Genomic DNA, 20378 nt, shown 5'->3' with positions numbered 1-20378 from the left:
TGGCAATGTCTGTCTGTTCCACCACTTTGGTCCAGAACGAAATATCTCCACAACTATTGGAGGGATTACGATGGAATTTGGTAAATACATTCATGGTCCCCAGGGAATGAATCCTACTGACTTTGGCAATCCTTCTTCTAGTACCACCATGAAGTTGACATTTTTTTTAAAATACTTTTTTATTGAAATGTTTTAACAACTCATCGGTTAGTGCAGAGGATGAATTGTACTTTGGGAATCCAACTATTCATCTAGCGCCATCATCAGGTCAAACTTTTATTTTGTCCAATACTTTGGCTTATGACCAAATACCTGCAAAACATCAGTGCAAATTAGCAAAATGCTCAAATAATATGGTGAACATGGTAAACATTGTACCTGTCCGATACATTTTAACATCAATGTAGACTTTAACGATTTAAAAGTCGCTGAAGTTGCTGCCGTTTCCATCCTGGCTGTCGGCTCTCTGCAGCAGGTGGGGCTACTGCTCCGTAATGTGTGTCTCAGCCCAGGCCAGCATAGGAAAATAACTAACAATGTAAAGATCAACAAGCGACTGACACATATGTTCAAATTTTATTAATTCAATAAATTATTATTTTTTGTCTTAAATCCACCAGCCATTTTCATATTATACCAACGTTTACAGCATCCTGAGCCTTTTTGGTAAGGTTACTAGGAAATCTCAGCCCAGAGTAATTTTATTCTCCCCAAAACAAGTTTCCTTTTTATTTTGAAAGAACTATACAAAAAAAAAATCGCAACATTTTTGCAACTTTCACTGTCTCCCGCAACTCCATTGCAACAAACAAAAGACATCGCAACTTTTATCGCAATTTCTTACAAAAGCTCCCGCGAAATCAGGCATTTTGGGCCGCAACAATCTCAAAAAAAGGCCGCAAAATCCTAGAGGGACTGACTAGCATTTAGCTCAGCCTCACAGACCTGCTAGCATGGCCAAAGACTCTTAGTTTTGTTCTGCTTACTGTCCTCTTAGAGAGAACTGTAACTCATTATAGGGCGGAGGTAAGACCTGATGATTTGAGTGGAAAATAAGGTATTGAAATGAGCATACGAACACACACAAACACACAAGGGCGGAAAAGGATTTAATGTGAAAATATGAATTTCTCCTTGAAGCTTTGGCAGCATTATTATCAGCATTTGTGCTTCACAAAGCAAACTGAATTTTAAACAATGAGAGTGTGCGAGAAAGTGTATGAGATGGATAGCTAAAGTGATGGAAGAAGAATGTGTGAATGGTAAAAAGTGATGGAAAGGCAGTGAGGTGGAATACAGGATCTAAGGATCTCATAAACCTACAAAGCCACCCAGATCGAGGTGTGTGTGTGTGTGTGTGTGTGTGTGTGTGTGTGTGTGTGTGTGTGTGTGTGTGTGTGTGTGTCTGAAAAAAGAAAAAGTCTTACTGCTTCTGTACAGATTAATACAGAAGCAGCAGGTCGTGTTAGGAGGAAGGCAACACCTGCCCTTTATACATGTACACACACGTACATACACGTACACACACACACACACACACACACACACACACACACACACACACACACACACACTCGCTCTCACAATAAACAGGGGTTAGCACAGGACAAAAATCAAAGAGCAGCGAGGAGGAGCAAAACCAAACAACACGCTGTAAAGGACCCCGAGCTAACCTGGCTGTCTCAGTTTGTTAATGGAATCCTTTGATGGGTGTTTGTGGTTGTTAAAGTCTGTTACATTGTTGTATATTATTGTTGTGTTTTTCTTGTTCTTTTGTTTTCTCTCTGTTAACTTGATCTGCATGTTCTCTGATATAGATTCATTTGTACATATGTGTTATCATTTCATAAATAAAAACCACCAAAAATCTAGTGTTTTGCTCAATACTAGTTTGTGCTGGTATTTCTAAATGTCAGTTTTACTTACATATTTTTTGGGGGCTTGAATCATTCTCTTAGAATACTGGCTGTGTAGGTTATCCATCTGTAATGTGTCAACAACTGGATACAGGTGACTAACTCTCCATTCAACTGTGTGGAGGAACCACTGAGGGGGAGCTCCACTGACTTTACACAGAGGGTTATCTCAGCCTCGGCTTGAGACTTGAGACTACAAATGGGGGTAATGGAGTTTGAAAGACATGGGCATTTACTGCAGGGAGGGTCTAATGAAAGATTATATTGAGATGCACTGTGGGAAGTTCATATGATCCAGCACTTTTTGGAGCTTGATTTATAGGAACTCTCTATATATCTCTATACAGTAAATCTGTAACCTGTATAAATCTGGATGACTGGTTCAAATGTAAACTTTGTACAGTTGTACAGCCACACAGAACCAGAACATACTCTCATCATCTAGCTGAGTGATGGTTTGTTTTCTGATGTGGTTAAAAATGTGGAGTAAAACAAAAACAAAAAAATTTCAATTGTGACCACCTGATAAACGATTTAGATAGATAGACTAAGGTGTGAATATTTTAGCCCATAAACAATTCTATCTATCTATACTTTCTATCTTCATATATACTTAAATATTTATTATATATTATCAGTGCTTTCAATCCATAGCACATTTTACCAATTCTTGTTTGCTCTTACTATGCTACAAGTTTGGATGCATTCATTTGGAAAAGTCTTCCATTGTGGTATTATGACTTTTTCTTATGTAAATTATGTGAATACTTTTTTCTATGACTGTTTGTTACACGTAGCAACATGAAGCAGATGTCTGTTTACATAAAAGAAAACATTATGCTTCAGAAACATGAATATCATTTCCTTAGAGTTGCAGTAACCTTTAAGTTGATTATTCATTTTTAGACAAAACATACCATCGAAATGTGTGTTAAATGTCACATTAAAATAAAGCTAGGGCTTCCCACAGACAGCCAGTACAGAACAAACCACCTTCATCACATAAATGATCAAGACTCTGAATGCAAACTCAGACTAATTTGGATTAAAGTCAGCAAGTTGGCAGAAAGTAGGACAGACAGACAGAGAGACAGACAGAGAAACAGGCAGAGCACTTGAGCAGCAGGTGTGTGCAGACACAACAGATGCTGTGTGAGAGACAAAGTCCTAATGGGACACTGCACTCACTCCCTTCACACTCCTGCTGTGCACATGCACACTCCGTTTGGTGGGGCACCTTAATGCATAAACATGAACACACAATCCTCACGCTGAGAATCTCACAGAGGAGAGGAAAGAAAAGACAGGAGGACTGCCCTGGATGTGTGTCTCTGTCTTTTAGTGGCTTCACAGCCCCCCTGTGTGGTCAGCTGTGGTGTCACACACATAAGGTGGCCACCCACGGGTGTCAAATAGAGTTGGTAGAGAGAGCTGCTTGATGTTTCTTTGCCTGACTGAGCCCAAATGTTGCAGTTTTTAAATCATTAAAACAGAGAAAAATAGAGACTCACTTGTGTATGAATAACTTCTTATACTCAACATGTTTTTCTTAATTTATTTTCTTGATTAATGTTGAGGCACTTTTACCCATTATGCTAAACTAAAATACATTCAGTCTGGGTTAGTGTCTGTACATTGCTTGCATCCCAACCTCTAACCTAATTTAACTTGGTGGGAATTTGGGCTTTAATGCTTTGGATCATTTTAATATGATTATAACAGAGTATAGTCTTGCATGTTGACAGCCACAGACTAAATATTCTTTGTTAGAAACAACATTATTCCGATCCAATTACTGCTACGTTATTATCCACCATCTAGCTACTGTCTATTTTTGACCAATGGAGGAGTGCATGAGTGGAGACAACGTTCAGCTCTCAGTTCAGTACACAGGATGAAAGAAAATGAAACAGAGCTGTGACCCTCTCTCAGACAAAAGCTTGTTTCCCCTATCATTCATATCATGACAAGAGATGAAACTCTTGTGCTAACAGATTCATTTGTACTTTTTTTGTTTTTGATCCTTCTCTGTTCATTCTTTTTCTTCTCACTTTTTTTTTTATCCTTGTGCCCTTTGCTCTGTGTGTAAACCATTTTTTAAGACAATCTTCTGTTTCAAAGGCACTTTAAAATTAATCAGATTTGACAAAGTAGAGCACACACAGGAGATCAGTCAAGGAAGCTACCTTTTTACCTTTACATATTTAAAGACTAGGCTGCAACATCTTGCTTCACATTTTATATTCACAGCTGTTCAGTTCAACCAGTCTTCTGCTGTTGAACAATGGATGGAAGCTACATTTGTTATGGTCAGCTCTCTCTCCGCCCTGCTTTGGATGTCTTTTTCCTGTGTGTTTGTGTTTGTTTGTGTTTTGTCTGTGTTTTTCTGTTTGGAGTGCTGGAGGCGTGGTCTGGAGGAAAGTAGGTCAAGGGGCGTGGCCGCTTCCTTCGATGCACTGCCGATCTTCACAGTTGCAGCTAATCATCCAGATTCAACCCAGCAGTATTTAAACCCGGGCTGCTCATCCCCTCAGCGCCAGTTCGTTAACTACAACCCATGTGTTCCCGCTCAGACCTGCTGCTTTTGCCGCTGTGCCTGCATGCTCCCAGCCTCAACGTCCAGCCTCAGTCTCCACTTTGGGAAAACCACCAGTGTACTCATCTCCCTCGTGTCCAGAAACTACCTGGACTCTTCCCCGTCGTCTCGCCTCTATCTCGGACCAGCCAGGAGTTTTCCCGCCCTGACACAATCAACTGTGTAACTCTGAGTACACGTTGTTTAATTAAACCTTTTAAAACTGCTCTACATTGTCTGTGTGATATCTCTGCGTTCTGGGTCAGAACTAGCTCCTAACAGAACGTAACAGGCGAAGACAGCATCTTTCGTGCCATCAAAACTCAAGAAGCTTTGTTAGGGCAGCACGACCAGTTAATTCACAAATTACTCGAGACCAATCAGCAATTGTTCAATCAAGTGATTCAGCTGTCTGCTCAAATTGCTACTCTGTCGCTTCCCAGTGCACCTAGTGTTTCACCTCTCCCCACTCCTCCCTCTCAGTCTGCTTCCACAGCCATGGACTCCGCTTCATTCACCCGGGAACCCCCAGTGACACCACCGGAGCCATTCTCTGGAGAACTGAACAAATGCAGAGGTTTCCTGCTCCAATGTGGACTCATTTTTCAACAGAAGCCGTTGTCGTTTGCCTTGGAATCATCTAAGGTACATTACGCACTGGGGTTACTCAGGGGAAAGGCACTAGTGTGGGCAGAAGCTATGTGCTCTAATCAACACCTCACCAGTTTAACCTTTTCTGATTATTTTTTTTCCGCACGGTTGAGAACCGTTTTTGATCACCCAGATTATGTCAGAAACGCCTCCAAGAGACTGTTGGACCTCAGAAAGGGTATTGAGAGTGTAGCTGAGTACTCAATTGAGTTTTGGACATTAGCAGCTGATTCCAAATGGAATGATGAGGCACTACAGGGAGTTTTTGTGCACGGTTTGAACCCTTCAGTTAAAGATGAGCTTGCTCTTTGCGATGAACCCAGTAACCTGCACAGTCTTCATTCTTTAGACATTAAGAATGACAACAGGCTCCGGGAGAGGAGCGGACACACACACATGTTCCGGTTCGGGCGTCCAAGGCACCAAAGTCCTGTTCCTCATCTCCCCGTCGAGAGCTCTCGGCAGCACCGGTCCCCGCTACGAGGGATGAGGAGGAACCCATGCAATTGGGTCGGGCTCGGTTACCCCCAGCTGAACGCTTGCGCTGCCGACAGGCAGGTGAGTGCCTGTACTGTGGAAACTCCTCCCATTACCTCGCTAGTTGTCCTGTACGCCCAAAAGAAGAGGCTCGTTAGTGAGAGTGGGTACACTAGCGAGCCCAGTTCCTGAAGTTGAACCCACATCCCCTCGTTTATCTCTCCCTGCAACTCTCCAATTTGGTTCACTACCACTGTCAGCCCTTATTGATTCGGGGGCAGAGGATAATGTCATTGACTCTAATCTGGTTAAGCAGGCTAACCTTCCCCTCGAATCACTCCCCCCCCCCCATCAATGTGGCGACCACTGACAGTCAGTTACTGGCAAAGGTAACTCAGCAAACAGTCCCAGTAACTGTCGTTCTTTCCGGTAACCACCGAGAGGTTACCTTCAAGGTTGTGGCAGCATCGTTCTCTCCTCTCATTCTCGGTTTTCCCTGGCTCAGGTTACACAATCCTCAAATAGACTGGCAACACAAGACTATAAACAGTTGGAGCAGTTTCTGTCATTCCACGTCTCGGTTCGGCTATTCCTCCCAAAATTGTAACCCTGACTGCATCTGTGAAACTGCCTGATTTGTCATTGGTCCCCAAAGAATATCTGGATTTAGCTGAAGTATTTAGCAAGGAAAAGGCTTTATCTTTGCCACCTCACAGACCCTATGATTGTGCTATTGAGTTGTTTCCAGGAGCCCCCTTGCCTTCAAGCCGACTCTACAACCTGTCCAGGCCTGAAAGAGAGGCGATGGAGAAATATATCGGTGATTAACTGGCTGCAGGTATTATTCGCCCTTCAACGTCTCCTGTGGGGGTGGGTTTCTTCTTTGTGGACAAGAAGGACAAGACACTACGCCCCTATATTGATTTTCGCGGATTGAACAATATTACAGTGAAAAATAAATACCCATTCCCACTCATAAACTCTGCTTTTGAACCCCATCAGGGCGCCACGGTTTTCTCAAAACTGGACCTGCGCAATGCCTACCACCTCGTCAGGATTCGGCAAGGGGCTGAGTGGAAAACGGCCTTTAATACACCGCTTGGACACTTTGAATACCTGGTAATGCCATTCGGACTTACAAACTTACTGCACCAGCAGTATTCCAAGCGATGGTGAATGATGTTTTGAGAGACATGTTAAATCGTTTTGTGTTCGTCTACCTGGACGACATTTAGATTAATTTTTTTTTCTAAGTCCCTTGAGGAACATGTCTCCCATGTCCATCTAGTCCTTAAACACCTCTTGGAGAACAAGCTTTTTGTAAAAGCGGAAAAATGTAAATTCCATCGTGAGTCAGTTCCTTTCCTTGGGTTCATCATAGAGAAGGGACAGGTTTCTGCAGATCCTGAAAAAATTTAAGCAGTAACTGAATGGCCCATACCGCAGACTCGCAAACAGTTGCAACGTTTCCTGGGTTTTGCAAATTTTTACAGGAGATTTATCCAGGGTTTTAGTCGGGTAGTAGCTCCCCTCACCAAGCTCACTTCCCCTAAAGTCCCATTTGTGTGGTCTTCTGAAGCAGACCAAGACATGAATACCCTGAAAGAACTGTTTTCCACCTCCCCAGTGCTCATTCACCCAGACGCATCATTACCTTTTATTGTGGAAGTGGATGCGTCAGATTCAGGTGTTGGAGCTGTTCTCTCACAACGCTCCCCCACGGACCAAAAGCTCCATCCTTGTGCCTTTTTCTCCAAAAAATTGTCACCAGCAGAGAGACACTACGATGTGGGGAACAGGGAGTTGCTGGCCGTGAAACTGGCATTGGAGGAATAGAGACATTGGCTGGACGGGGCGGAGCAGCCTTTTGTGGTTTGGACCGACCACAAAAACCTGGCCTTTATCCAGTCATCTAAAAGACTAAACTCCCGTCAAGCCAGATGGTCCATCTTCTTCAACAGGTTTAACTTTACTTTTACTTACCGTCCTGGATCTTGCAATGTAAAACCTGATGCTTTGTCCCGCCAGTTCTCCGTCTCTGAAGAGTCCAGTGAGCCTGAGTCCATCCTGCCATCTACCTGCGTCATGGCCGCAGTCCGTTGGGAAATCGAATCCCTCGTTAAGTCGGCCCAAGAATCCGACCCTGGACCAGCAGATGGACCACCTGGCCGGCTCTATGTCCCTGTGTCTGTGCGGTCTGAAGTGCTCTTCCCGTTTTGCCTGTCATCCAGGGATGCAACGTACCCTAACGTTGCTCAAAAGACATTTTTGGTGGTCGTCAGCTGAACCTGCCGTTCGGGCTTACGTGGCAGCATGTACCACCTGTGCCCGAGGAAAAGCCTCCCACCAGTCTCCCTCGGGTTTACTGCAGACTCTGCCGGTTCCAAGTCATCCCTGATCCCACATAGCCCTGGGCTTTGTCTCCGGTCTCCCTGTGTCTGAAGGTAATGATACAGTACTCACCATTGTGGACAGATTTTCTAAATCTGCTCACTATGTAGCATTACCAAAATTACCGACTGCCAGTGAGGCAGCGGACCTCTTAGTCTTGTATTCCGTCCCCATGGAATACCTGTAGACATTGTTTCTGACAGAGGCCCACAGTTCATTTCTCAAGTCTGGAAAGATTTTTGTTCTGCTCTTGGCGCGACTGTGAGTCTCTCCTCAGGATTTCATCCGCAATCAAACGGCCAGACTGAGAGAGCCAACCAGGACCTGGAAGCGTCTCTTCGCTGCGTGGCGGCTCATCTTCTTGGGCGAAACAACTTCTCTGGATCGAGTATGCCCATAATTCCCTGACCACCTCTGCCACCAGCCTATCCCCCGTCGAGGCGTCGCCGGGGTATCAACCTCCTCTGTTTCCTGATCAAGAAAAAGAGTTGGCTGTCCTCAGTTCAGGAGAAATTACGTCGCTGTCATCAGGTTTGGCGCGACGCCCGTGAGGCGTTGCTCAGGACTGCGGAGCAGAACAAGAGTTCGGCATATCGGCGCAGGATCCCAGCTCCCCAGTACCAACCGGGACAACAGGTGTGGCTTTCCTCCAAGAACATTCCTCTGCGGATCGAATCACGCAAGTTGGCACCTCGGTTTCTGGGTCCATTCATTATTGATTTGATTATCAATCCCTCTGCTGTGCGGCTAAAGTTGCCGCGGACTATGAGGTGTCATCCCAACTTCCATGTGTCACAACTGAAACCTGTCTCGTCCAGTCCTCTGTGCCCGCCTGCGGATCCTCCACCTCCTGTACGCATGATTGACGACCACCCAGCCTACACTGTCCAAAGGCTTTTGGATGTTCGGCGGCGGGGTAGGGGGCTCCAGTAGCTTGTCGACTGGGAGGGTTATGGACCAGAGGAGCGTTCTTGGATCCCAAGGAGTTTTATTTTGGATCCGCAACTGGTGACGGACTTCCATCGAGCTCACCCTGACAAGCTGAGGCCTAGAGGGACGCCGGGAGGCGTCCGTTGAGGGGGGGGGGGTCCTGTTATGGTCAGCTCTCTCTCCGCCCTGCTTTGAATGTCTTCTTCCTGTGTGTCTGTGTTTGTTTGTGTTTTTCCGTTTGGAGTGCTGGAGGCGTGGTCTGGACGAAAGTAGGTCAAGGGGCGTGGCTGCTTCTACCATGCACTGCCGATCGTCACAGCTGCAGCTAATCATCCAGATTCAACCCAGCAGTATGAACCCGGGCTGATCATCCCCTCAGCGCCAGTTCGTTAACTACAACCCATGTGTTCCCGCTCAGACCTGCTGCTTTCGCCGTTGTGCCTGCATGCTCCCAGCCTCACCGTCCAGCCTCAGTCTCCACTTTGGGAAAACCACCAGTGTACTCATCTCTGCCTGTCTCCCTCGTGTCCCGAAACCAGCTGGACTCTTCCCCGTCGTCTCGCCTCTATCTCGGACCAGCCAGGAGTTTTCCCGCCCTGACACAATCAACTGTGTAACTCTGAGTACACGTTGTTTAATTAAACCTTTTAAAACTGCTCTTCATTGTCTGTGTGATATCTCTGCGTTCTGGGTCAGAACTAGCTCCTAACAACATTAGTCTGCAGCAAATTGGAGTTACATGATTTCCCTTCATATCTATTAGCAAGTGCATATTTCTTGTATGCTTAAGAAATGTCTGATAGGGCAGCAGGATCAAGCTATTCAAAATCACATAGTTAAACATACTAGGGCCATGTCCACATTAATACAGCTTTATTACAAAACATTGTTTTAAATTCACTATCTAACTGAAATACCGCAACAGGAAAACGGTAAGTATTTATTCTCTTGTTTGTAAAACCACAAAATCATGTGTTACAGCCATTACCTGGTAAGTGTGGCATAAATAGACTGTTGTGACAGACATGGCTGGATATTTACTATACTCAGCAGGTTAAACTGCGCTGTTGTCTTCAACTCTGAACACTTATTTTGTTTTTAGTGTAGAAGACAAGTCTTTTTATTGTCCACTTTCTGTCTCAGCTTTCAAACAAATGCATGAGTATAACATATTCATAGGCGCTGATACTGTGGGTGCTCCAGAGCTCGAGCACCCACGGAAAATACTGAGGACCCCTGTGTGCCAGACTGCCAGTAGGCTACATTAATTTGAAATTAAACATTGCAGTTGGTGTTAAGTGGAGCATCTGTCATAGTGTGATTGGTTATGTCGCTGTCAGTCCCCTGCTCCATATCCTGTCCATCAATCACAGCGTCTCTCGGATGAAAAGAGATTTAGCCAGGCCTACTAATTCATCTTTAGGCCTAGGCTACTAGAAAGGTGGCATTGATTCTTAATTTCCCACGACACGTTAGGTGTCAGTTAAACTTTTCATCTCCAATCCTATCTGTATGTGTGAGAACTGGCGCTGTCCTGAGTTGAAAGAGAGCCTACTTTACGGCTTTATTATCGAGTTAATAGGCCTGTGTGTTTGTGTCGGCCGCTGTCCATTTCCTAAGGTTCTGAAATGCAAACATTACTTTTTCTTTTTAAAGGGCGATCTCCCGTGAGCACCCACGGAGGAAAACATAAATCAGCGCCTATGACCATATTGATAAATAGCCACATAGGTTACATGTGAACTGAATATGGACAACTGTGACAGAAAGTTGCTGCTATCAGGAAGTACTACTCGTCTGTCAGTTAAATGTCATATCAGTTTTTGCAACCCTGGCCTTGTTAAGTTTATCCACTCAGAGTGCATTTTTGAAAGTTTTAAATGTAAAGGAAGCCACAAATGGAGAGAAAAAGATGCATTTTTAAATTGATCCGCATTAGAAGAGACATGGTCATAGGTTAAAACAACACAAAAGCTTAACCAATCAACAAAGTGTTTTTTCTGGAAATTATTTTCTTGATATGGACAAGCTGCCATTTAAACTATCATGGGACGATCAATTCCTGTTTAATTTAGTTTTAAATAGTATCAACCCCATGTGTTGTACACTGTATTTGTTGTTTGTTGTATTTGTTCAGCACTTAAGAAAAAAACATGTTTTTAACATATCTTCTGACAGATACACAATAATGTAGCACTTGGCTGAATTTGTGACAGGATAACTGGATATGGAAACTCCAGGTGGAGGTGACTTTGAGTTTTTTGTGTGTGTGTGTGTGTGTGTGTGTGTGTGTGTGTGTGTGTGTGTGTGTGTGTGTGTGTTGGGAAATTTGACTGATTTGCTTAAAGTTATTAACTCAGAAGCTGGAGGGGGGTATAATAAAGGTCACAGTTGACTGCGTGTGTGTTGTGCATTTCTGTGCATCCACACACTGGACTGTATTAAATGTGTGTGGCTTAGCCAGCTGTCTCTGAGTTAACACGTGCGGGCAACGATTTTAAATGTTAATGACTGCGAACCCACACCCTTATGGAAATTAGATATGGTGACTCGTGGTCTCATACTCACACACACACACACACACACACACACTTACCACCAAGGTCACAAATGATCTTGAAAGGCGAAAGGTCGAAGGCCATGACCACATCTTTACCACAGATGTTCCAAATTGAGTTCATTAACTGCATAAACTTCAGCATCTCCTCATCAGACCTACACACACACACACAGACAAAACAGTTAGTCATATCAGTACAGCCTCTCTTTCATTTCAGTCTCTGTGTATTAGGGCTTACTTTATCATTTTCTGACACCTAAGGTTGTATTTGCTCTGTGTCCACAATAAACAGTAGACCACACACAGACACCCACACCCACACCCACGCACGCACACACACACACACACACACACAGTGTCGCCACAGGGAGACACTTTGTAGATGAGGAGAGGCACTGTGTGTGCGTGTGCGTGTGCGTATGCATGTGTGTGTGTGTGTGTGTGTGTGTGTGAGTGTGTGAGAGAGAGAGAGAGAGAGAGACAGGGTGCTGCAGAATAGAAGAGCCTGTGGTGACTGCTGCTGCTCTGAGGAATCTCCACCTCATCGCCCAGCACGCTGCCTTGCCATGGGGCTACACGCACGCACGCACGCATGCACGCACACACACACACACACACACACACACACACACACACACACATCTAGATCAGTATCCTCTGTTCACTAGAATTGTATGAATATCCAAATTTCACAGCAGCAAAGTGATCTGCCATCTGTTACATGAACCAACTTCAGATGACACAGTGACCTCCCGAGGAACTTTGAAAGTGACTCATTGTTGTGGCTTCAGACTCTGATTAAATCGGATGTGAAAAGATGAAATGACTGTGAGGCCAAACAGCAGACTGTCAGCTTTAATTTGAAAACATTTTGGGTGCAATTTATTGAATGCCCCCCAACGATAACATGTGCAGGCCTTTTTGTCCCTGGTTGAGTACATTTACATGCACACAAACTCATCCTGTCTCCAACCATATTGAGGAAAAAAATGCTCCTCTGTCCTTATATACATCGTTAGAACATCATCCTGGTTTGTGATCCGTCTGCACTCTGCACAGACAAGTTGTGCACTCCCTGCCTGATCACTACAGCTGTCTTGATGCTTTAGCATCTTCATTATTATCAAACAATAATAGAAGACAAGAATGACAAGTACAGTATCTTGTATGATCCACTTTGAGTTTAAATTCACTTCACAGATCATTACATGATTAGTTTAGTAGATTTTTAAATGTGTTGTTGGTGGATGCTATTGTCCCATTGTGCTGAGACACATTCATGAACATCTTGTAGAGCAAAAAAATAATGTATCTTAATTACAAATTGCTTACTCTTTAATTCTCTTTATTTGTAGACAAATAGTAACAATGTCATTGGAAGCTAGTGCAATTCACGTGTTCCTTCTGTCCCTTCATTTCAGTGTCCTTGACTCAGTTCTGTCTCATCCACTGTTTCTTCTTTGACCTTCCACAGGAGGGCGCCTAAGCTAGACAATTTCAAATTATTGTGACTTACATTTCTACATTTGAAACAGGCAGTATCATTCCAAAGTTGCAGTTTGATGTACTTTTTTCAGCGCACACAATCGTATAATTTTTTGTCAATATAAAATGGTATACTAATTACCAAAATATTATATTCAAAGACGATTAGTGCACAGTGTGCATTTCACAGCATTATGATAACCCAGGTTTCATGACTAGAATATAAGTTTATCCAGGTATGTTGTCTGGATAAACGGAAGTACATTTCCAGGATAACTGCCTGGCCTCAAACGCTGGATGTCCCTCACCTTCCACTCTCCGTGTGTTGCCGTTCTCAAACTGTTTGCTTCGGGAAACAACAACAAACTTCGAGCTAGCAAGCTACACGCTGAAAATGGCAAGTGTTTGGAATCTGAGAATATGGATCATGCAACAAGGCAGGCCTGCTTGGTTCTTTCAGGGAATGATTGTAAAGATTTACAAAGAAAATGTTTACTTCATTTACTCTCTAGCTGGGACGTTTTGGGACAGATTGGTGGGGATTGCTGTGGACGAAGTACACACGGCGATACACTGGTAAGCGCAAATTACGTTTAAGCATGTATCTAGCTAATTTATATAGCTCGTGTAACTGTATTGTGTGAACAGTTAACTTCAATTTAATATTGTATGTAGCGTTTTCTTTTGCAGGGTGCAAAACAAGTTCCTTCCAGAGACCATTTTGCACAGCCACCGCTGCTTTGTCCCGAGCTTAGCGCCGCCCGCAGCGTGTGGATGGTCTGGCAAAAAGGAGACTAGTGTGATGTAGACCTTGTGAGACTTGTGAGACTAACAGGTTTGTTACCAGCATATGCTCAAACTAATAAACCTAAAGAATCCAATCATTGATGGATGGTTCATACTCATTGTGTGCCAGACAATGAGTAAAAATACTCATTGTAAATATACATATGTATATATATATATATATATATATATATATATGTGTGTATATGTATATATTTTCTAATATGTTAGTAACTATCTTCCATTTAGCAGTCTATAGACTGCATTTTTTACTTGACGTGTTTACTTCCGTATTTAATGATCTAGTTTTAATTATTTCAATGAACACTCAAGAAATTCATGTGATGACCACTTCAAGGAAAGCATTACAACCGTTTCAGTATTAAACCCCTTACCATGTTTAAAATACAGAAACTCCTTTTACTTTTCAAATTACATGAAAATCATATTCTTAAGGCTGAAACCATCAGACGCATCGGGGTTTGGACAAAATAATAAGTTATCTTCTGTAAAACTTCTTCCTATGCAATGTCTTGTTTTTTAAATCTCAATAGCTCTCTAAATCCACACTCTCTTGCGAGTCCAAATCTTTTCTGCTTTATCGAGTATGAGAATTCAAGCTGTAGACGGGACTTGGCTGTAAATTATTCAGGTGTAGTACACAGCCGGTTAAATGGCAATGAGTAAACAGGAGTCTGAGTCATCCAGCCAGCTTTGAATCATCCTGCTCCTGCTACAGTGCTCTAAGAACACAGTGAGAACGAATGTCTTCAGTGGTTGTTTCCCCCTTGCTTATTTACCCACAGTATTCACAGGAGAAATCAGCGGGGACAAACAACTGCTACTCCACATTAAATCAATTGTGTGCAGGTGTTGACATTTTTCTTGTGGGGTATTTTCATTTGTAATCAATTAAAGCTGAATGACATATTCATCTGCACAAGGGTGTATTACATTATGTGTGCATGGTTCATATTTTGAATATTCTCATTTTGTATTCATCTTTTTTTTAATGAGGAAGTTTTTGTGACATCTTTTGTCAGCTGCTTATCGAAAGGAATCAAAGGATACAAGAACAAAAATGAATCAACAATATCAAATACAGAGATAATTTAAAGGCCCAACAACCAGCAAAATACAAAACATAAATTGTGTGATGTGTAAAAATCCAAAGAAAACTAAAAATAATTCACATGCAAAGAAATATGTCAAATTTCAACTTTCTAGTTCTACTGGCGTGATGTGTGTAGCTAATTCATACATCTGCATATTGGTGTCGGTACATTTCATTTTACGGTTCAAATGCAAAATAATAATGGAAATGTGCATTTTAACATCTGTTTCATCTTCTATTTGTGCGCATCAGATCCCTTTCCATTAAAGTACTGGTTGTCCAAATCATGCCATGATGAGGACGGGAAGGGAGGATGTTTAGCGAGTTATTCCACTGTGGTATAGTTTTGACAGTCTCTGTTGCTGTGGGACTGGCTGTGTTCTACAGTAGGCTACAGTGCCTCCGGCAGGCCAATCATGACCGATTAGCGAACAAAGTGTGAAACTTTGAGCGTGTGACCCCTGAAAACTGCTGACCAGCAGATCAGTGAAGCATTAAAACTATGGGCACTGGGAGCCTGGATAGCTCAGTTGGTAGAGCGGGTACCCATATGTAGAGGATGTTTACTCCTAGACGCAGCGGACCCAGGTTTGACTCCGACCTGCGGCCCTTTGCTGTATGTCATTCCCCCCTCTCTCTCCCCTTTCATGTCTTCAGCTGTCCTGTCGAATAAAGCCCTAAAAATGCCCAAAAAATAATCTTTACACAAAAAAAAACCTATGGCCACTAAATATCATAAACAAACGAGACCTCAAGGACAATGGCAGATTTATTCTCTCTCTCTGCTCCAAGCTTCCTCACATCACTGCCCACACCCTCTCTCTCACACACACATCCCCTGCCTCCTAATACATCCCATGAGACTGTTTTTTAAGGGGGAAAATAGAAGAAAGTGACAGACAGGCTTAAGATGGAGAGACAGGGGTGGAATGTAAATGAGCGAGAATATGTGTTTCATCTGTTTGTGTGTGCGTGCTGGTGTGTGTGCGTGTGTTTGTGTGTGTTCAACAAAGACAGCTTCTTACCTGTAGAGAGCTTGAAACAGGTCGTTCGAAGTGACTCCAAAAGCCTTTTCATACTGATTTCTTCCCTCTCTAGAACAAGGCAAAAGCAAAAATATTCATAAATGGCAACTATATTACATAGTGATATATGTATTGGGTATATGTGACTTATTTGATGATTTTTCACATATATTTGCTAAGTGAGTGTACAAAATGTGGGGTCTAGTTATTGATCTTCTCAATACTTAAAATCAGCTTCATTACAATTGACATGGATCAAATGTGCTGACATGAATTGACAATGAATTCACAATCATGCTCTGTCTATTCTAGGTGAATTCACATTTTTTTGTCGCACACTCTCACACGAGAAGAATTAGTCATTTGGATCAATGTGCCTTTATCCTTTAGATATCATTTTTACTTCTGCATCTGCAGTCATTTCTTGTTACAGATGGTCTTCACTCGTCAGCTACAGTGAATCCAGTCTGAGAGCGGCTGGCTGTCCTCCCTCAGACATAACAATGAGACTAAAATCCATCTTCAGACACTGTTCAAACAGAAAAGGAGGACTAGAATCCACATCCTTCAGCTACAAATCAAACGTGCAGTTCTCACAGCCCCTCATGGCCCACCTGTGTGTGATTTACTCTTGGCTTGCTCATTTAATTGAATACTACTTTAGGTACTTTACTTACTACATTATTTACAGTAGCATTGTCTTGGTATTATTTTTAAGCAGTTATGGTTTATTTAGTTATGTTTATTGTAGCTTGCTCTTTTGGTTTGACTCCCCCTGTAGCATTTTGTGTCCCCAAGTTATATTTTGTAAATTATATTTTAGTCATTAACAATTGTTCTTTTACAAAATAATCTTAAATTATTACAGGTCATATTAAAGGTATAGTACCTGGATATCACAACACAAACTGTATGGCCCTGCACGACAACAAGTAAAGGCTGTTATATGCTTCTGCGTCGAATCAACGGCGTACCCCAGCAGACCCCTCTGCGTCGCCACGAACCTCCCTCCGAGCCCTCCGCCGTAGCTAGACATGCACCTCCAAAAAATGTTAACTTCGCGTTGAGGCGGCGCAGACCGCAAGGACTGTGATTGGTCAACTAGTCCTGTGTGTTGATAGTCGGTGTTTCAAGCAGCCTACTGTGGGGAGTATCAACTAGTTCACTGACATAAGCTTTGCAAATAAACTCAGACATGTTTTGGTTACAATGATGGGGTTATCCGTTTGTAAAGTGTCTATATGTCAGTAACGTTTTGAAATTAGCACTTCACCAGCAAGCAGTACTTTGTGGGCAGTTGTGCTAAAGTTTGCTTGCTAACATAACATAAACTGGCTGGCAGACACCTCGCAAATAACCTCAGACTTATCACCCCCTAACTTTCTGGCGGTGAAATGCACCGCGATGCAAAGCAACCCCGACGCAGAACACTAAAAAGTTCACGACGCCGTAGGAGCAATGGCGTAGTTGCGGCTTAGTTACGGCTTAGTTACGGCTTAGTTACGACTTAGTTGCGGCTTAGTTGCGGCATAGTTGCGGCTTAGTTGCGGCTTAGTTACGGCTTAGTTATGGCGGAGCGACGGCTTAGTTATGGCGGAGCGACGGCGTAGCTACGGCGTGGAGTTGACGCAGAAGCATAAAACAGCCTTAAGAGCAAAGACAATTCACCCCACGGGGGACTAACATAATCTATCAAAGCACATCAATGTGTGTAATATGTAGAACATTTGAAGGAAAACACATTCCTTTTGAAAATACTCCAGCTAACAGGTAAATATCTCTCGGGAACTAAGGTTTGGGTGATAGACACCAGTTTCTCAGACATCTTGAAGTCTGACTGGAATTAAACCAATTAATCAATTGATTAATCACCAGACAGAAAAATAATGTCAATTATTGATTAATTGCTTAAGTCATTAATCAAGACGGAAATGTCAACAGATAGCTGGTTTCAGCTTCTCAACTTTGAGGATTTGCTCTTTTTCAGTGTTTTATATAATTGTAATTGACATTAACACTTTGGGCTGCATATAACCTTGTGCTTATTGTGATAGGCTTTTGTTACCATTTTCAGACATTTTATAGCCTATAAGATTAAACTTTGAATTGACAAAAAACTTTAGTTGCAGCTCTAGGCCATGCTCAGTGTACTGACCTGACAGCGTCGGTCAGGTAGTGCCAGCAGAGGTAGATGGTTCTGGAGCTGTACTGGATGGACTGGTAGAGGGATACAGGACTGGAGCGGGTCAGGTAGACACTGGCCTGCTCTGTGTTACTGTAAAACACTGAAACAGGTGGGAGAGGTGGAGGTATGAGGAGGTGACTGTGAATGAATCACTGCAGGTTGAGATTGAGACAAAAGTTTGACCTTTTATGTCTATGTGGGAGACAGAGACTGAGGGAAAGGTGTGCACATATGTGGTGCAGCAATTGACAATGTCATGAATGTCTGTGAATATGAGAAATGAACAAAAATGAAAATTTAATAAAAGACTACTTTTTTTCCCCCTTCTACTGTATGTATGCGTTTCATTGGTAATTTTTGTGAAATTCTATTTAAGTTTTACATATTCATATCCTTTTCAACCCTACAGTATTACATTATGTAGTACTGAAACTGTGATAATTATCATCATTACTATAAGTACTACTACTCAACTTATTTAGAGGGACAAGTTGTTAGTCTATTTATGAGCTATTATTCCTTTTTTAGCTGTGTGTGCTGACCTCGTCCTTTGTCCTGGTGTGTGTTGAGTAGCTGCAGGCCGGTGCAGGCAGCCAGCAGTCTCTGTGTGCCATCCAGACTGGCTCCGATCGCCTGACTGATCTCCTCTGCAGACAGGGGATGCTCTGAAGCCAGCAGCACATCAAACACACCCAGCTCGCATGAGGAGAAAACCGTCTGGGTCAGAGAGAGAGAAAGAGAAAGAAAGAGAGAGAGAGAGAGAGAGAGAGAGAGAGAGAGAGAGAGAGAGAAATAGAATGCTCTATTTGCAGTACCATCTCATAGAGTTCACTAATTAAATCTGATCAATGAAATTATAGTCACATATAACACTATATATTTACACTAATCAGGACAGCACTATATTGATGCTTCAGTTATTTCAACAGAAAGACCAAACATGTCCATGTGTCTATTATAGATCATTTGTTGTGCTTCATTACACTCTGCTGAGTAGGTCACTATCAAAGCACAGTAAAGGATTGAAACGACCACATTGTAAAGAGCCATTCAAATGGTAACGATAGTATGACATATAGAGTGTAGCTGAATGTATATTTCATTGATGTATTTGTCGGCATCAGTAATGTTTTCATTAGTAGTCTTATATGCTGCATACTCTCCATATATAATATTATTTCATTCTTTGCACTTTCCCTTTACACCTTCTCATTTATTCATTTACTGTCCTCATTTTCTTGTCTGTCTCCTTTTACCATTTGCTCCTGTAACGCTTGTTTACGTGGATCATTCAATTAAAGCTTGATCATCCAGTATCTATTTATAGTGTAGGTAATAGTAAATATAAAGTGCAGTTTGAGGTTGGTGACAAGGCCACAAATATAACCACAAGAAATCAAATTTATTTTTACAAATAATAGTACTTTATGTATTTTTCGGTTAAGAGATTTAGGGCTGCAAATAATGATTATTTTCATTATTGTTTAATCTCCAAATTATATATAATATGTCCAATGGGACAAATGCTCATCACGATATTCTGGAGCCCAAAGTGGCATCTTGAAAATGATTTTCTTTGTACAGCCATCAACTTAAAACACAAAGCTCTCACAACAATTACATCAGTAAATAACTTTAAAAAGTTAACAATGGATTTTCTCTCAATTGACTAATCGACCAATCAAGCTCTTAAGAAACGCTATCCTTGTGGCATTGAAGTTATTGCAATTTCAACTTCCAGGAATGCTATTAACTCTCAAGCTGAGGAGGGGAACACTATTGTGTCAAAAACTGAGTAAAGCTGTGTATGCACTGATGTGTGCCACTCTCCGTGTTACCTTGGAGATGAGGAATCCTTCCATATACTCCAGTATTTTTCTGGGGTACATGTCTGCAGCATGTGTCCCCTCAGATGAACCCGTCTCTTGACTCTCAGCCATGGCCAGGACTCCTCGAAAAGACTCTGAATGTTGCGCTCTTCCAACCTCTTCTACGTGCAAACTGAACTTTCCTGCTAGTTTGTATTACTCCTGAGGCCCTTTAGCAGGTGCGTTTGAATGGTAGCGCAGACTAAAGCGACAGAAAATGCCACCCAGCAGCAGCAGTAGTGGGCTAAGCTGATTACAGCCAGATAACCCAGATTAGAGCAGGGGCTCAGTCTGCATTGGACAATGAAACAACTCTCTGGCAACATGCTGCTGCCTTGTTCATTATCACTCACACACACTCGGGTGGAGACTTTAATTCAGTGCATTCTCATAACAGATCTGTTTCCCACTGTTT

The 20378-nt window shown here is 42.5% G+C and overlaps 1 protein-coding gene across 1 annotated transcript in view; it reads right to left on the bottom strand.

The window, feature by feature from the left end:
- Nucleotides 1-20035, bottom strand: part of asmt (acetylserotonin O-methyltransferase) — a 23641-nt gene extending 3606 nt beyond the window's left edge. The window contains exons 1-5 of the mRNA XM_078261635.1: nt 19934-20035; nt 18638-18812; nt 18066-18195; nt 15911-15979; nt 11537-11655 (exon numbers count right to left, since the gene is read on the bottom strand). Coding sequence (XP_078117761.1) covers nt 11537-11655; nt 15911-15979; nt 18066-18195; nt 18638-18812; nt 19934-20035 — 595 coding nt within the window. The remainder of the gene's footprint in view (nt 1-11536; nt 11656-15910; nt 15980-18065; nt 18196-18637; nt 18813-19933) is intronic.
- Between the last annotated feature and the right edge of the window lie 343 nt (nt 20036-20378).

The sequence above is a fragment of the Sander vitreus genome, chromosome 11, assembly GCF_031162955.1.
Source record: "Sander vitreus isolate 19-12246 chromosome 11, sanVit1, whole genome shotgun sequence".
In the NCBI taxonomy this organism is placed as follows: Eukaryota; Metazoa; Chordata; class Actinopteri; order Perciformes; family Percidae; genus Sander; species Sander vitreus.
This window is presented reverse-complemented; position numbering and strand designations above follow the sequence as displayed.